The 19,313-nt window shown below is 41.7% G+C and overlaps 1 protein-coding gene across 2 annotated transcripts in view; it reads left to right on the top strand.

Annotated features, from left to right (window-relative positions):
* The window catches only part of LOC116045199 (ADAMTS-like protein 3), a 297,438-nt gene that overhangs the window by 237,107 nt on the left and 41,018 nt on the right, over window positions 1-19,313 (top strand). The window contains exons 13-17 of one of the 2 annotated variants that reach the window (XM_031292718.2): window positions 6,137-6,350; window positions 9,057-9,204; window positions 12,188-12,272; window positions 16,332-16,627; window positions 17,140-17,269. In XM_031292718.2, coding sequence (XP_031148578.1) covers window positions 6,137-6,350; window positions 9,057-9,204; window positions 12,188-12,272; window positions 16,332-16,627; window positions 17,140-17,269 — 873 coding nt within the window. Of the gene's footprint in view, window positions 1-6,136; window positions 6,351-9,056; window positions 9,205-12,187; window positions 12,277-16,331; window positions 16,628-17,139; window positions 17,270-19,313 lie in introns of those variants that run through there. The other variant, XM_031292719.1, reaches the window with a different exon arrangement.

Here is a 19,313-nt window from a genome sequence, read left to right as displayed (position 1 = left end):
AAGCGCGTGTCCGCGCTATTCTCGGACGTGCACTCTACAATCACTGCTGATAGACGGCTTTTTGTAAACGCTCCAAAACGGACGTAAAAATATCACACTTTCTCTGTAGTCTAGTGTTAGCTAGCTACCGTTAATGTAGGCTACTTTTAAAATGGCATATTTTCCCTCTGGGCTCACCAAAACGGACGTAAAGGCATATTAACCATTCACTGACTGCACGGGATCGCTAGTAAACATATTACACTTGCTCTGCTAGTCTATTGTTCAGGACAAGACCCTGTAGCCTGGTGGTGGGGGAGATGGGACAGCCTCCCCAAATTGTCTGCCCTTTCTAACTCCTCCCTGTGTCCAGGCCTCTTGGACACCATGTGAGAGAGTTTTCTCCTGTGCAGGACATGCCATAAGTCAGGAGAGGTGTAGTATCTTGCCAGAAAGGCAAATATGGTCATTTTTTCTGCAAAAGAACTGCTAAAGTTTGAAGCTGGTTGGCATACCAACTCAACAACATTTATTTTGTTGTTACTTAGTGTAACTGTTATTTGTTAAATTATTGTAGTTATCTGTGTTAGGTGACTTAGGTTTACTTATTATATATTTAAGTACTTTAAAACGCTAATATATTGATCAATTTAAATAATTTTCAATTTTAAAAAACTCCATAAAAAAGCCTTTCTTTTATATAATTTTTCAGTTTTTCAAGAATCGGTTTAGGAATCGGTTCGGCATCGGAATCGTAAAAATCCAAACGGTACCCAACCCTAGTTTTAAATTGTCATTGTTGTACTTTTTTCAAACTCTGTCTTCCTGGAAGTAGAATACACAGCATTTCCCATTTAAAATGCTGTTTATGTAAATACATCACTAGTCGGGATTGAGTCTTTTCTCCTTTCAGACTGTTAGTCACTCACCTCCCAGCACCAACCATTTTGCTTTAACTGTAATGCACAAAGTCCTGTTTCAGCTGACCTTCCTATTTACAACCCTTTGTAAGTGTACACTGTAGATTGAAATGTGTTGTTGCAATGAAATACATTAGGTTTTCCAAAGGAAACTAATAAAATTAACTCAAACTGTCAATTTTGAGCCCAAATTGTATTTCAACTGTATTTCATTAAATATAACAAGGTAATGCAATGTGTAATCAAGTGATGACTGATTAACAGTAATGTAAATGCTAAATGCCCTAATACCTGTTGATATTACAACAATGCAAACAATGCTGTCGCAGTGTCATGTGTTCGGCGTATTTTTTCCTGCTTTTTTGTCCTTTGCCAATCACACCTATGATATGTCATAGGACATATTGGACTCAGTCTCTAAAGTCATTCCCACTCCCTATTGTACTTTCTGTCAACCTGAACAAACTGTAACTTTCCTGCATATGGTCTGGGAGTGTGAACAGGTGCATGGATTTTGGAATAAAACAACATCAATAACATCTGATGTGATAGGATGTTGAGTTCCTACTGACCCGATTGTTTTGTTACTTAATGACGACTCATAATTTCACCTGCTTGGGAGAATTTGGCTAGCCGGCTCAACTGCAACCAAGAAAATGATAGCTCAGCGCTGGCTTCCCCCTCACTCGCTTTGTATAAAACAGTGGTTGGCGTATTTTCTGGACATAGTTATGCTTGAGCTCTCTACAGCAAGGATTAACAAAGCCAAATCATCAACTATCAGCCTATGGGAAAGTGCAGCAGCACAAATATGAGACTTAATGACTTCAGCCCCACAAGAACTAGAGGAGAGTGATTAGGCAAGGTGTGGTTTCTGTTTGTTTGTTTGTTTTGTTTTCCTCGAGACCACAGAGGGTGGGGGGTGGAAGAGGGTCTTTGTTCTTCTTCAATTTGTGTTTCTTTGTTCTGTGTGCCATCTGACATCACCTGTCACACATTGTGGAATTTGTTTTGTATGTCTGAAGGTGCTAATAAAAAATGTATCACAAAAAAAAGGAAAAGATGGTGGCAGGGGTTATAAAATGTACGTTTCAGTGACATGCGGGACAAGTACGGGACAGAAACCCCGGTCTCCTGGGTGAAAGTCCTGTGTTGTTTGACCCAGCCGTCTTTTATACTACTCGCTACTGTTGTTTCTCTTAATACTATGTCATCTTACAGCACCGCGGTGGAGCTGCTGCTCCGCCCGGTGCGTTCCATACAGATGCTAAAGGGGGCTTTTTGCGTCGTTATCTGACGCTCAAAGACACTGACCATGAGTCAGTATTTTAGTTAAGTTAATTAAGTTGGGAGTGAGAATGGGTTGACTGTGGACATGATCTCAGTGTTGTCAATGGGTCAGTGTATCTTTTGGTCATTCGATTTTCATTTCATAAACAGGTATTAAAAAACAAAAAACAAATGTTTATTTGATTTTTGTTTTAAAATACAAAATTTGAAAATTGAAATACAAGGCGTTTTTTCCTTTTCATGGTCAAAAGGGGATAAGAGAAATTTAAAATATGCTTTGATTTTCATTTTCTATTTCATATAACAAAAAATAAAATCACTAGAAAACAGAAATGAAAAAATGCCTGGTTTTTTTTATATCGTGAGACCGGATGATCCAAGGCAACAGCGCCAGTGTACCAGTGTTGCTTTCAGCACATGCTAAAATTACTTTGGATTCCTACTCTGATGTGATTTTAGACGTGGCGAAAAAAAGGCCTCTCATGTGCAGAAATCTCTGTGCGCATATCACAGGGAAGTGGGGGTGCAAGAAATGTGAGGATATTTTGCGCTGAAAATGGCTCAAACATGATGTGACCATAGACTGTATGGACTCATCTGACACCACGCTGAAGTTAGCTTCCACTTCGCAGCGTCTGATTCTTCTGCAGTTGAGGGAAACTTGTACTATGTACTGTATACCCCAACTTCCTGAGCTACTGATCCTCCGTTTTTTTTTGCACCGCTTTACATAAATATACATAAATATGGCTATCAAATACATCTTGAAATTAATAAATGAGGCAATACATATAAATATATAAATTAGTCAATATAGTTCAAAAGCCTAAATACATATGTTTTACTTTTATTTATTTCAGTGATCTTTATTTTATATGTAACATTAACATTTATTTCCTTATTTGCACGTTATAAGTTTGGTTATCTTACAGACTCAGACTAAAAGCAACTAGCTAGCCTCCCTGGCATAGTGCATCAAACCATATCACTATCTGCCAAAGGAAATAAAACCTTAATACACCCATGAGTAAAACAAGAGCTCAGCAGATTCGTCTGATACCTAGCTAATGTTAGCTAGTGCAGGTCACACTAGCTTCGCACGCGGACCAGAATCAGTCAGCACCGGGGACCCGGGTCACAACCTATGGTCACAACACGCTGATGGCTAGCTGCTAGCTAGCTGCTACTTGAAGAAAATGGCAGCAGCTAATACCCAGCACCGGAGACTTTTATGAGACTAGATCAGTTGAAAGAGTTTCTGTTGTAATTTGTGTGGGGTCATGTTGCATAATGCCGGTACTAAGAGATGGAGGCAGGGAAATAAATAAATGTGACATTTTTAAATAAAAGTCCGCTCAAGCATCATCAGAGTAGGGTTCCAAAGCATAGACTGTAAATATTAATATTAACAGTATAGATGTTCTAAAGTGAAAGCAACACTGGTACACTGCTGCTGTTCCCTTGGAAATAACAACATCCGGTCTCTGAATATGAAAAAACAGGCCTTTTTTTGTTTCTATTTTCGAGTGATTTTATTGTTTTTTATATGAAATAGAAAATGAATATCAAAGCATATTTTTAAATATCTCTCATCCCCTTTTGAACAGGAAAAAACGCCCTGTATTTCAATTTCAAATTTTGTATTTTAAAACGAAAATCAAATAACCATTTGTTTTTTGTTTTTTTAAAACCTGTTTATGAAATGAAAATCGAATGACCAAAAGATACACTGACATCAATGGTAGCTGCAGCTCTTGTTTCAGTACACTAAAGCTATAATGCATGTAATGCACAATGACAAATCTCATCCCCAGAGTCCTGCAGTAACCTTTGTGCTCACACTTTTGCATTACTGGATTGGAAGAAACTTTTGGAAAAAACATTGCCAGTGAATTTATTCCAGCAGTTATGTTTCCTCCTAAATGTATTTGGCAAAGCAAATTAGAAGTGTATTAGTATATTTTGTCTTCTTGTTTAGATTAAACCAGTGGTTCCCAAACTTTTTCACATCAAGGACTCGATTTTGTCCCAATAAAATCAATATTTTGTGAAAGCACCAAATGTCAACCCTACAATATTGCCGCAATATCGATATCGAGGTATTGGGTCAAAAATATTGTGATATTTGATTTTCTCTGTATCGCCCAGCCCTAATGAAACCCATGACCAAATTAGTCCTACATTCTGTCATTGTGTTACTTATGGACGGAATTATAGTGAAAATCAATTATTATATTAAAGTGTAACTCTCGTCAAAATGCAACCTAGGGTCTTTTTGTGAATATACCCGAGTCAGACTTTCGTTTAAAAGCATATTTAGGACGGAATCGCCACTTTTAAGATTTACCGTATTCTCGTTTTTCGGTCAAATGGCCTTTTGAATGGGAGTCCTAGGGGCACTTTTATGCTAGCCTCAAAACAGCTATTTTTAAAACACTAAGAAGGCTCGATACTACATGAAACTTTGCTTGAAGTATCACCAGTAAGTAAGAAAGTAAGAAAAAAGTATTTCTTAATAGTCACATACACACAAGTATTAGGAGCACTGGACAGCTATACATACAGCATCCGGGGACACTTTGACATGTGGCCTGAGGAGCCTGAGATTGAACCACCAACCTTGCAAACACTCTTCCTCCGAGCCACAAGCCACCCCAGAGAGTGAAGAGAGGGGAAAAGTGGACTAGACATTCGCTGTGGAAAAGTGTCAGAGTAGCTCATCATACGTTGGGTGATCTAAAGCAGATCTTCATAGAAATGGTCCTGATCAAGTTTTAAGGACTCTTCTTTCCACAGTATGACACTGTGGGCCATCTGTAAAAAATCAACTCAACTGCCCCTTGTGTCCCCCCCACCTGTCCACAAGGTTTCAACACGGGGAAATGATCTGTATATGAATGGATAGAGGAACGTGTCGGGGTCCCCTGGATATAAGAACCATGTATATTGGACGTCTCAACCTTAAGTAATGGAAATACATTGCTATTAATATATTTTGCTATATGAAAATAATAACTATATTTCTGGATTTTGTCACTCCTATTATACTTCTTTTTCTGATTTCTATTTGCCAAATTGGTAGTGTCAGAATTAGCTATTAGCCGCTCCTGTTTGCAGTGTCTCCGTGGATGTACAGACAACTATCACCGGATGACTTTAAACACAATGTCGCTCAGGCAAGTTTTGGGGATATAAGCAGCATCTTTATGGATTTATGGAAGTTTATTCAGAGTGGACATCTGAGAACGATATCCCCTGAATGTATAAGTCACACTGGATCTAAAAATAAGCCATGTGTATCACGCTGTGTTCAGACTTGAGTCATGACTTGGAGAAGGAATGTGATTTTGACACAAATTGCAGAAATTGGGCACTCAGGGTTTTTACTTTCCTCCATGAGCTGTGTGTCATGGCCTGTGCTGCAGCTGCTGATGGTGGGGAGTGGGCCTATAAGTTGGCCAAACTACAATAACTAACTTCCTTGTTGTTTTCAGAACACCACACACACCTGTCCCATTCACTTTATGCAGTATCTCTGCCTTAACTCTCCCTCACGGTTTAAAAACCTCTGGTGTATGAACTCCCCATGATATGTTAACATTTAAATCTATACATAAAAGGTATTTTCATTTGTGTGTGTGTGTGTGTGTGTGTGTGTGTGTGTGTGTGTGTGTCTGTTTGTGTGTGTGTGTGTGTGTGTGTTTGTTTTTGTGTTTGTGTGTGCGTGTCCGTGTATGTGTGTGTGTGTGTGTGTGTGTGTGTGTGTGTGTTTGTGTGTGTTGCGCGTGCGTATGTGTGCTTGTGTGTGTGTGTGTGTGTGTGTGTGTGTGTGTGTGTGTCCGTGTGCGTGTGTGCGGTGTGTGAGCATGTGTGTGTGTGTGTGTGTGCATGTGTGTTGCGCGTGCATATGTGTGCGTGTGTGTGTGTGTGTGTGTGCGTGTGTGCAGCTGGGAGCAGGGCCCCTGGACCCAGTGCTCGGTGTCCTGTGGCGAAGGCGGCGGCGGCTGGCAGGACCGCAGCGTGATGTGTGTGGAGGAGGACACCCACGGACAGTTTTCCCAGGTGGAGGAGTGGAAGTGCACCCACTCCCCTCGACCCACCACCCGACAGACATGCAACACCTTCGCCTGCCCCCAGTGGGTGGCCATGGACTGGTCTCAGGTCAGTCAATAAAGTCATCTCAAGTACCCAGCACCACAGGGTAGAGCTGTAACAATTCAAAATTTTGTGTGTACAGCTGAAAAGATTAATCGATTAGTCGATTGTCAGAAAAATAATCAAACAATTTAGATTATCAATAAATCATTTAAAGTGCTCATATTATGCTCATTTTCAGGTTCATAATTGTATTTAGATGTTATATCAGAATAGGTTTATGTGGTTTAATTTTCAAAAGACACTATATTTTTGTTGTACTGCACATTGCTGAAGCTCCTCTTTTCACCCTGTGTGTTGAGCTCTCTGTTTTAGCTACAGAGTGAGGCATCTCACTTCTATTCCATCCTTGTTGGGAGTCGCGCATGCGCAGTACCTAGGTAAGGACTACTAGCCAGTCAGAAGCAGAGTATGAGGGCGTGCCACGCTAGCAGCTAGGCGAGCATTAAAACGTGTGTACAAAGTGACGCACGTTTGTTACGTAAGTAAAGGCTGGACTACAATAGAGCTGTTTGGAGCAGTTTGTGAACAGTGTTTTCTGTTGGAGATTTTTCACTTTGTAAACCTATAACGTCCACAAAAAAAGATAATAACACAATAAAGGAAAGGGGAAAAGCCTAAAAGCATAATATGAGCACTTTAAGTCAATTATCAAACACAAATGTCAACACTGTCTGGCTTTGACTTCTCAGATATGAGAATTTGCTGCTCTTCCCTGTTTTATATCATTGTAAATTAAATATCTTTGGGCTTTGGACTGTTGGTCTGACACTGCACACTGTTTGAACACTTAGGGCGCTTTCACACCTATAGTTAGGTGGACTCGGTGCAATTCGGGGGTGAAGTTGAAACATGTTTGCATTTTCGATTTGGTTGGGTTTGCTTTCAAACTGCACTTTGTCAACGCATGCACCAAACACTATAAACACACATCACGCGGTGGAAACGGTCGAACGAGTGAAACTCGACGGCACTTCTGGGGCCTCATTTATAAACGTGGCGTATACACAAAAGGAGACGTACGCTGCTCTCTACGCAAGAATTGGGATTTAGAAAAAGCAAACTTGACGGGAAAATGTGCGGTCCTCCACGGACACTCTGACCCAGGCGTAGGCACAGAAACGGGTGAAATGACAAACGGCGACACTGACGGCAGATAGATGAAACACGTGAAACTGTCCATTGTGTTAAACAATTAAAAACGTTGCCTCTCATTGATGATATGAAGAATTCACAAAGCCATTCTTACAATTAATTTCCTACACAAACACCTGTTTGATCGATCTGCGGTGAAAAACAAGATACTATAGTAAACTCAAATGAAGATATATTTGCGAAAAAGACTCAAATGTTCTGTAATTATATTGGCATGTTATGGAATTTATTCTCATGAATAATAGATAAACAGGACAAATAATGTTTACACTGATGCTGTTTACGATGCCTCCGTCTGGGCGGAACACGTCGTTTTAATATGGTCATCATATACAGTATCATAGTGTTTTATACAGTGTTTATTTGTATGGCTTTAGATCGTTTTATTTTTGTTTTAAATGTTTGTTTTTATTGTAGGTTTTTATTTAACCATTGTGAAAGGTACAATAGAACGTTTTCTTAATTACAAGCTTCTTGCGCAGAACTATTTGTCATTTACAATTAGATTAATTCCGACACCTTTAGCTTTTTAGATACAATCAAATTGATGGCTAGAAAAAGGCATGCCATGCGTAATGACGCACAATGGCTGGCTTTGCACTGTTGGGAGATGTGGCAAATGGGAGACCGACAGCAAGAAGACTTGCTGGCAAACAGGGACGAGTGGCCTCAGAAACGGTTCTGACTGCCTCGAGCTGTCCTGTTGAATCTTTGTGCTGTTTTGGGCCCAGCGTTACAGAGGAGCGTTCATTACCTGTCCCGCTTCAAGATGGGTCAGCTCCGGCGTCCCGTGGCAGAAACACTTTCTCTGTGTAGCGCTAGGCGTTTTTTTGCATCAACTTTAATATCGGACCATTTCTTTTTAATTCATTAACTGCATCTGCAACATGTTGTCCCTCTACAGCTTTTTTAGCATTAGTAATTCCCACACTGTGCCCTCCAAACAATTTTTTTTTCCTCTTTTCCACCTCTCTAACAAGAACTACAACTTCACATTGAGTGAAAGTCCTTTGCTTTGTTTTCCTCTGTGCGCATGATGTCGGTATGGATGAATATTAATTTGGGGCGTTTCACTGACTAATTATGGGCGTGATTTGAAGCCGCCAAAGCTGCACCACATGTCCTTTACCTTCCTCATTGTTTGTGTTGTAATTTTAAACTCTGGCGGATTTATGAGGACTATGGTTAGCTGCTCCTCAGATCTCTGCAGGGTAAATCCAGACAGCTAGCTAGACTATCTGTCCAATCTGAGTTTTCTGTTGCACGACTAAAACAACCTTTGAACGTACACATGTTCCACCAAAACAAGTTCCTTCCCGAGGCTATTTTGCAGAGGCACCGTTGATCCCTCTGGCGCTTAGCGCCGCCCAAGACGATTGTGATTGGTTTAAAGAAATGCCAATAAACCAGACCATGTTTTTCTCCCATCCCCATTCTTCTTCATGGGGGAGACAGAAACTATGCACTATAGCTTTATTCACCTGAAATGAAAGTGGATAACACTTGTAAAGTGTATCATATGTGAGGTGATGTGTGTGTGTTGCCTCCCCACTGCAGTGCACGGTGACGTGTGGGCGCGGCCTGCGTTACCGGGTGGTGCTGTGCATCGACCACCGGGGACAGCACATCGGAGGCTGCGAAGCGTCACTCAAACCTCACGTCAAAGAAGACTGTCTGGTCCCTATCGCCTGCCACAAGCCCCGAGGTAAGTGTGTGTGTGTGTGTGTGTGTGTGTGTGTGTGTTGTAAGCAAGATATAGACATAATAGACATTAACCTGACTCCGTCAGTTGGATTTGCTCAGCATATCCATCTGGGAACTTTCCGTTGGAGAACTTTTGGGAAGGAGCAAAAATACTGGTTAGCTGATTGGATAAACCATCTGTCTATCACCACCTATGTTGGTGATAGACTGACCAAATCAACCAATCAGATCAACGATATATCAAACTCTTGCCGAAACCAGTCGGGAGAAGAGCAAGAACATCTTTTCCTCCGAGAAAAGCCTCCAGTGCCGTTTTTTGTTCTTCTTCAAATGAAGGAATACTTTCTAATTCGGATCAAACTTGCGCGATAGCTACGCTCATCTCATCCGTGGAAGTCGCCATGTTGTTTAGACTGAACAGTCGCTTCTCGTTGCGTCACACCTAAACCTGCCTCAAAACCAGCGCTGATCGGTCGGTCATTTGGCGATCGGCTCCAAATTTTCTCTGTCTCAAGATACCAGACTGATCTGCGAGTGGAAAACTGGAGCTTGCGAGATCAGGACAGTCTCACAAGGCTAAATAGACATGTGATCACAAATGTCTAATGTCTTTATATTTTGTATATCTTATTGTATATAAACATTCTCCTATTGGATAGAGGAAGGAATGTTTAAGTACAAGAAGGCATAATACCGGTACATACACACTAAAGCTATTTATACAAGTAAAAAAAACTTTCACCATACACACCCTTATCAATCCTATTATTGTACATGTATGTGGTATATAGCTTTTGCACTTTTCCAGTATTCCAGCTCCATTGCTCCGGTGCCGCTGGAAATTTTGCCGGATGTCCTTTACCTTCCTCATTGTTTGTGTTGTAATTTTAAACTCTGGCGGATTTATGAGGACTATGGTTAACTGCTCGTCAGATCTCTGCAGGGTTAATCCAGACAGCTAGCTAGACTATCTGTCCAATCTGAGTTTTCTGTTGCACGACTAAAACAACCTTTGAACGTACACGTTCCACCAAAACAAGTTCCTTCCCGAGGCTATTTTGCAGAGGCACCGTTGATCCCTCTGGCGCTTAGCGCCGCCCAAGACGATTGTGAATGGTTTAAAGAAATGCCAATAAACCAGACCACGTTTTTCTCGCATCCCGGAATGCCAGACCCTCCTCCACAGCGCTGTGGAGGAAGGTCTGGCAATGCGAGACTACGTTTGGCAAAACCCGTACAAACTCCAAAACAAAATGTTGTCATAGGTTTCTTTTTTTTCATGGGTTCTGTGTGTGTGTGTGTGTGTGTGTGTGTGTGTGTGTGTGTGTGTGCGTGCGTGCGTGCGTGCGTGCGTGCGTGCGTGCGTGCGTGCGTGTGTGTGTATGTGCGTGCTGTCCTTAATGCCCACAGTCACCACCTTCACCATAAAAACAACAGGCTTCATTTGCATTAGCTTCCATCATGTGGCCCTAATTTATGATCCGTCCTCCGCTGTAAACGAGCATCCCTGCTCATTAAACTGCTGGATTCTTCAAAAGGTTGTCGTCATTCTGTCCCAAAAAAGCTCATAGTTTTGCATGCTTGTGTACTGTGTGTCTCTAAGTGCCAGTTAAAACTTTTTCCATGATAATAAAACTCTGTATTAGACTTGGATACTTTGCTGCGATCAGAGTGTGTGTTTTCTTTCTCTCTCACACACACACACACACACACACACACACACACACACACACACACACACTAATCCTCATAATTAAAAAAATAAAGAGTTTAGAATGCCAACACAAAGAAAGAGGAAGGTAACGGGACATCCGAAAAGAGTGCCATCCGGTGTAATTTCCGGCAGAAAAAGAGCAATCCCTGAAGTGGAACGTCGTGGACAGGGCCTGAAATTAACACCCAACCACGTGCCAAATGCAGGTGAATTTTGCCATTGGGTAAAACTGTCAATCTACCTGCTACCTTGGCAGCCAATGACAATTGAGTGATACAGAGTTATTTGAATTTGTCGCCATCAAATTTCAACCAAGTCCGCCATTTGCTTGGATTTGAGCTAAAAATGTGGTGGCGCATTACTGGGGTGAAGAGGCTGGCTGAAACAAGCAACCAACAAAAAGATGAGGATGATTCAAAGAAAAGTAAAAGGAGACGTTTTATTACCAAGTGGGCAGTTGGCAACAACGGCAAGGTTCGTGAGGTGCTGATTTACGACAGCAGTGCAGAACAAATGTACTGCTGTGTCGTGTGTATGGCTCAGAGAAGAGGAGTGTGTCTGCTCCTTTTTTGTGGACTCAGAGGAGCAGTCGGTATATGATAACTGTCTCTGACAGGGGAAATCATTAAATAAAAAGATAAAAAATATGTTTGATAAGAGTCATTAATTATTGATTTCATTAATAACTTGACAGCATTTAAATGTGTATTCTTAACAAGTTCAAGAACTATGCTTGTGCATTTCTGGTATTTCACCTTTATGAGGCAAACAAATTGGCTGGTAAGAAGCCTCTGTGGCTAGTGGATTTTAAAATCCACCTGCCACAGTGGCTGGTGGCCAAAAAAGTTAACTTCAGTCCCTGGCCGTGGATATAGACAAGATATGAGTTTTATTTCCTGCCGCCACTAGGGGCGCTATTTTATGAAATGCTCCTGTGGGTTGAAGAGAGGGTCGGGAACAAACCACCCATGTTGTTGTATGGTTTGGAGGACTTGAATGTTGAATGTAACATAACGCCAAATTTTATTTCTGTAGCTGATGACATAACTTGGCTTAATGACGTGACGTTTTGTTTACTATCATGTACATTTCTTAAATTTTCCGTGTAATCCATTTAGGCCAGCTGGCTGAAATTATGTTTGAATCTGATATGTTTTTGTGTCATATTGTGTTATACATTGTGAATGGTCATGGAAATTTTATTTTGGGTCATAGATATGTGTGGGAACCCTGGACTGGGGTGGAACTTATTTTTCCATCTTTCCGTCAGAATCTCTGCCGGTAGAGGCCAAGGTGCCCTGGTTAAAACAAGCCCACGAACTGGAGGAGCAGCATACTGCTACAGAGGAGCCCACGTAAGTACACACACACACACACACACACACACACACACGCACGCACGCACACACACACACACACACACACACACACACATAAACAACATACATTTCCCTCTATCTCCCTCTAAGTCTTAATGGTGTGCTCTCTTTTGCTTCTCTGAGGAGCTGCATATTACTAACCATGTTTTGTTTTGACGTTTTGTTCAGCCTGTCTTTTAATATAGATTTACTGCCCAGTGAACATGTAAGCTAGCCTGGTCCTACCAGACTCTCGTACATTTCATTTGTACAGAGAGTCTGGCCACTCTCCATTGACAAGTGTTAACTTCCTTGAAGGCGGGTACTCTGTTGAAGTTTAAAACTATTAGATCTGCCCAGAGCCACTCTTGTAGCCTGGCTCCGCCCTCCTACGTACTGTCTGGTAGGACCAGGCTAACAAGAGGGGAGACGACAACAACTATTGGCTTAGCATCGCTAGCGTTCGCCTTAGCCAACTCCTTCACCACTAACGAAGCGAACTGGAAAATCAAACTGTTCCCGAACCCTGTGGGGAGGAGGGCAACATCATCATGGCCACCAACAAAACTCAGCAAAGATTGTTCTTGCCATTACGGAACTACAACTCAAACTAGCGCATGTCACGACCTCAACCCTCTGTTTGCTGATTGGACCGTCAAATATTTGGCCGGAGAAAACCCAAGAATATACCAGACATAGTACTGAAGGAAAATGAAAATTGAGCGGAAGTACGTAGGAGGGCAGAGCCAGGCTACATGTAAGCTGTTCTTGCATTTTAAATCGCTTCTCAGCTCAGAAGTTTTCTGCAGCTTTTGACCAAAGCGCAGTGCTGTCTTCTCATGCTGATATTAATTGTCTGGTCCACTCCTTCAACACATATTGCTCATCAGTTTTGGATAAAGTGGTTCCAAGTAAAATGCGACGTGTTTCCTCAGTCAACTCATCCCCATGGCTAAATGACTTCATTCGCTGTTTCCGGCGTACATGTCGGAGTGCGGAACAGTGGAAATCCTCCAAGCTTCATGTTTACCGGCTGTATCACAAAGACCTATTGACTGAATACAACAACATGGTTAAGGAGGCGAGGACATCTTACTTTGCTAACCTTATTTCTTCCAGTAAACGTAACCCTAAAGTCCTTTTTGAAACCATCAACAATATTGTCAACCCTGCTCCTCCTGAAGTGCCAGTGTTTTCAAATAAGGACTGCAGTGACTTTCTCTATTTCTTTGTGAATAAAATTAGTGATGTCAGAAATGGCATTATCCCCTCTACTACTCTATATTTGGTTCACTCAATCTGGCCACCAATCTTGAACTGTTTTGCTCCGATCTCGCTACAAGAACTCACTGATCTGGTTAGCAGTATGAAATCTTCCATGAGCCCAGTAGATATTATACCAACTTCCTTGTTTAAAAATGTTCTTGGCTCTCTATACTCAACAGCTCTCTGCAATCTGGTTGTGTCCCTTCGTATTTTAAACATGCAGTTGTTCAGCCACTACTGAAGAAAACCAAACTGGATACATCAATTCCTGCAAATTATAGGCCCATTTCCAAGATGCCTTTTATTTCCAAAATTTTAGAAAAAGTTGTTGCTAAACAGCTCACTGCTGTCTTGAATACACACAACATTTTAGACAAATTTAAATCTGGCTTCCGTCAGAAACGCTAAACAGAAACCGCTCTTCTTAGAGTGTCCAACGATTTATTAATGTCCTCTGATATGGGTGAATGTTCGGTTTTGGTGCTGCTGGACCTTAGCGCAGCATTTGATACAGTGAATCACAACATCTTGCTTGAAAGACTTAAGCACTGGGTTGGTATCTCAGGGAGCGCCCTGGATTGGTTCACCTCCTATTTTTCAGATAGAAGTTTTTTTGTGTCACTTGGTCCCTATTGTTCAGAAGCTGCTGCCCTTTCCTGTGGGGTGCCTCAGGGTTCTGTGTTAGGTACGATTTTATTTGTATTGTATATGCTTCCCCTGGGACATATAATTAGCCAATTTGGAGATATCCATTATTACTTCTATGCAGATGACATCCAGCTGTATGTCTCTTTTAACCCGGAAGAGACTGACAAGTGTTGGAATTGCTTACATTTTTGACTTCCATCAAGGACTGGCTGGCAAACAACTTATTGAGACCAAGACCAAACTCCTTATTGTTTCTCCGGACACTACAGCTTCCATGGTTATTCAGCTTTTGGGGTCCCTTTCTTCAGCAGTACAGTCCAAACTGAGAAATCTTAGTGTTATATTTGATCATAACATATATTTTGATCAACATATCAAATCACTGACCCGCACATGTTTCTTTCAATTAAGAAACATTGCCAAACTTAGAGCTGTTGCTTCCCATTCTAAACTTGAGATGATCATTCATGGTTTTATATCATCCCGGCTTGATTACTGCAACTCCATTTTCACCTGTCTCAGCAAGTCGTCCCAGTACTGTCTGCAACTGGTCCAGAACTCTACTGCATTGCTGTTGACCAGGTCTAGCAGGAGGTCGCACATCACCCCAATTTTATACTCATTACATTGGCTTCCGATCAAGTTCAGGATCCAATATAAAGTTCTTGTTCTAACTTATAAAGCTTTGCATGGTCAGGCACCTGTTTATATCTCGTACCTGCTCCATCCGTACACTACTAACAGGTCACTCAGGTCTTCTAACCAGGGATTACTGGTGGTCCCACGCACTCACTTAAAAACTAAAGGTGACCGTTTGACCTTTGAAGCAGTGGCTCCAAAACTGTGGAACGCCCTTCCTATTGTCTTACGTTCTGCAGTCTCTGTTGAAGCTTTTAAAAAGCAGCTGAAGACGCACTTGTTTAAATTCGTTTCTGACTCATGTTTGTTACTTTGGGTTTTAGGTTTTAATCTTTTAAATGATTTTCATTGGTCTTTCAATTATTTTTTCTTTGCTTATTTCCTGATCTTACTGTATTTTTACAAATGTCATGTGAAACACTTTCTGACTTTGTCTGTAAAAGGTGCTGTATCAAATAAACTTATTATTATATTATTATTATTATTCCTGCCTGCTGCTCTGGGTCCGGTCAGCTCTGATAGGCTCCCTGGGATACATCAGCTCTCAGAGATCACACACACGTCAAACACTTTGCACACACACCTCAAACACTTTGCACATACACCTACAGCTGGCCCTAGCAAATCTTCATCACATGCAGCCAAGCAAATGTGCTGTAAGCCACGTTAATTTGATGAGCACATGAAGCTCAGCTCTGGTACCGTACTCACTCTGCATGCTAGACACATTGTATTAAAAGGGAATATTCCAGCAGAAATCAAGAGTAGCAAAATGATGGCTCTGAAAAAGCATGTAGCTTGAATTTCAGAGGCAGCACTTACCAGAAAAACATACGCATTGGCCGCTTGGTAAAACATTTGAAATAATTTGTGTACGTTTTTTTGACAGGCAACCGCTTGTGTGTAATGACTGGAAGTAAAGATATAAATAGCATAACATACTGCAAAACCTCTTAAGTTATTACAATTACATTTCACAGGAATTGTACCTTGTACTATTTCATGTGACATTTATTGATTGATTGACTGACTGACTGACTGACTGACTGATTGATTGGTTGATTGGTTGATTGGTTGATTGATTGATTGATCAGAGAAAGCGAAGCAAAATTTCACCTTGTGTCATTTTTACAAGTGTGACCATCGGACCTGTGTTTATTGGCCCCAAACAGCCAAAGTAACAACTGTACAGTGCTGTGAGTTAGGGGGCTTTCACACCTACTTCGTTTTCTTTCAGATTTTTCAGTTTGATCCGAACCAAAATTACAGGTGTAAAACCTCCCCCCAGACCACGGTCCGGATCAAACTGAACCAAACCACCAAAACAATCCCATCTGTAGTACATTCTGTGATGTTAATCTGTGATTACTGTAAATCTTTTAACCAAATCATTGCAGGTGCTCTTTGGCTACCAAATGTAAAACATATGTTGACCAAAAACATGTTGGTTTCAAATGCTATGGCTCTTTCAGTATACAGCATGTTGTTTACCTGTGTGTTCAGATTCGTCCCCGGGCCCTGGTCGCCCTGCAGCGCCACCTGCGGGCCTGGCAGGCAAACTCGGGAGGTGAAGTGCCGGGTGCTCCTTTCATTCACCAAGACGGAAGTGGACCTTCCAGAGGAGGAGTGTGGCGAAGACAGACCCCAGCTGGAGAGGCCGTGCAACCAGGGGCCATGTGCCAAAGTCCCAGGCGTCTCCGCGGGCCTCCAGGACCATGAGGCCCCTTACATGCAGAAAGAGGAAATGTTCAGCTGGGACTACCGGGACTTCACTGCCTGCTCAGCCACATGTGCTGCTGGTGAGCTTTCTTAAAGGGATGACGGCAGTGTAAACAGGGTTTCCGCGGGGTCTTTTAGGCCTTAAAAAGTCTTAAATTAAAGTATTGTGTTCTAGGTCTTAAATCATTTTAAACTTAATTTTCGTACGTCAATGTAACGTTACCTCATTGAAATGTTCCCGCAGAGCTTTAAGATGTTTGTTTTTTTAAATCTGTGGTGTGGTAGTTCTTTCTGTCACTAGTCTGAATATAATTCGTTGTATTATGACTACAAATGAGACCAACATGCAGTCACTCTAGACACCAGTCCTATAATGCCAATGATGAAATCGGAGAATTGTTTCAGACAATGTTTCCGGACTCTGACATCTGACTTGTTTTAATGTTGTGATAGAGGTCCTAAATTTCATTCATAATGGTCTTAAAAAGGTCTTAAAAAGTCTTACATTTGACTTGGTGAAACCCTGGTAAATGCCCTGGAGTCTTTTTGTCCTTTCACGTCCAACTGGTTCTTGTCTCTGTCCTCTGCCCAGGGAAGCAGACAGCAGTTGTGAGGTGTGTTAACAGGAAGCAGGGTGAAGAGGTGGAGGACTCTATGTGTGATTCATCCAGCAGGCCGCCAGTGATGATCCGCATCTGTAACCCTGAGCCATGCCCCCCCAGGTGAGAGAGCACCAGCCACATCGAAGGCTCACAGAGCCTGAACGATCACACTACAAGGTGGGGGGAAGGGGGTGCGAGACAGGTCTCCCTGTGCTTGTGCCCAGTTTAACTTTGAGCTCTGTATCACACATATGAATACTAGTGTTTGATACGGAGATAAGGAGATTTCAATGAGCCAGGCTAATGACCTGACCAAACTTACTAATGGTCATTTAAACTGATCATGTTGATGTAGCACTACCTATTGGTGAAAAGACTTATAGGAAAATGGTATGGCATATCCAAAAACAAAGGAAATAGAGAATTGTATATATATTCGAACCCTGCGCCGCTGCAGGACTCAGCCAACATGGGGCGAACGCTCTTACTGGGTGAGCTAGAGACCACCCCGTTAATTACCATCATGTTTTTTTCAATCCTCTGTGTCCTCCTTGGTTACTAGCAACATCCAATACCATTTTTTTTAATACCGAGTCCGATACCTGAACTTGCGTATCGGCCGATACCGGGTACCGATCCAATACCAGTGTCATATATTTTATTATGTTTTAAAGGTACAAAATGTAACATTTCTGCATTAAAATGTCTAAAAACGACCATACTTATGTTATATATGTTTTTGAGTTGTCCCAAATGTTTCTACCAAATTTCAAACCCAGAAAAATCTGTTTTATTTTTGACACGGGACGTTTCCTTTAGTTGCTTGTCAGTGGCGTCATATAACCTTTCACCCTCTAGTTACTCGTAACGTCCGTCAAAACATGGGCACCCAGATGATACGTTCGAGAGTAATTGTAAATTATAAAATGTCACTGAAAGAAATACTCGTAACGTAATACTGCTTTTTTTACCACACGGCATCATTTTGTGATTAATTACATGCCTTTTGCAACACAGTAATACAGCAGAGTTCTTATTTATTGATACATATCAATATTGATCCAGCTTAACGTTACTACAATGTGCTGTTTGACAAGTAGCTAGCTAACGTTAATGCTAATGCTTGGTGGGTAACATTATAAGGTTACAACATTGTTCAACACACTCATAAAGTTATTTTTAGTATGATTGTTTTGACCACAGATAACAGCACTGGCTAACCCACGAATAAGTTCACCAGTAACGTTAACGTTAGCCGTATAGATAGACGACTAATCTAGCTAATACTAATTTAGCCAGCTAGCACACCCCAGTCGGTCTGCCTCACTCTCCCCGGCGCAGAGAGACTTCAGTCAGGATGACAACGGCCCCGAGACATATACAGTAGTTACCGTTAGCCCCCAGCCAGCTAGCAGCAAGCCACTATCATTACAGCAATCCGAACCCGGCCAGCACTTAACTCCAGTGCTGGGTGCTAACGACGCTAACAGCAGTTTAATGAGGCGTCGGGAAACAGACCATATCAGACCCAGACACCGGAGTCAGAACAGCGGCCATCCATGACGTAAACTACCTCTTCGTTAGCGCTACCAGTGTTCGTGCCGAAAATCTCCTCCCTGCCGAATTTCTTCCCCCTTCGCGTTTAGCTGTATTTATAGTTAGCTAAACTAACCCAACAAAAGATGGGTTAAGCACTAAAACGACTAGTTAAGATTACAGCAAAGTGAAGGGAGAGATAATTCCAGGCAGCTGGGAGATCTTCTGCTGCCGACAACTGCCATCGAAAGTCCTTGCTGTCCCGGAGATTCCCCCAGCAATCCCCACCCACACCCGTCTCTCAGCCTCCTTGAGTAACGTACAACAAACCCTGTTTGCTCCGGTGTTGAAAACATCTAAAAGTTGACCTTTACATGTGAAATATATTGTGATAGTGTGGTTTTAGCTGCTGGCTTATGTTAGCTTGCTGGCTCACTAGCTAACTGGTCACCTACCAATACAAATCAAATCAAGAAAAACATAATTATTTTGGGGAAACTGCAGCTATTTTATTGGAATAACATGAATAAACGTTAATAAACGTAACGTGAATAAACTTGAATGGGTAAACTCATCCGTGAACAGATGCATTCTATTCGGCGATGGTGTTTAACGATAAAAACTACAA

Source organism: Sander lucioperca, chromosome 3 (assembly GCF_008315115.2).
Source record: "Sander lucioperca isolate FBNREF2018 chromosome 3, SLUC_FBN_1.2, whole genome shotgun sequence".
NCBI lineage: Eukaryota > Metazoa > Chordata > Actinopteri > Perciformes > Percidae > Sander > Sander lucioperca.
Note: the sequence above shows the minus strand (reverse complement) of the source record. Positions and strands in the feature narration are given on the sequence as shown.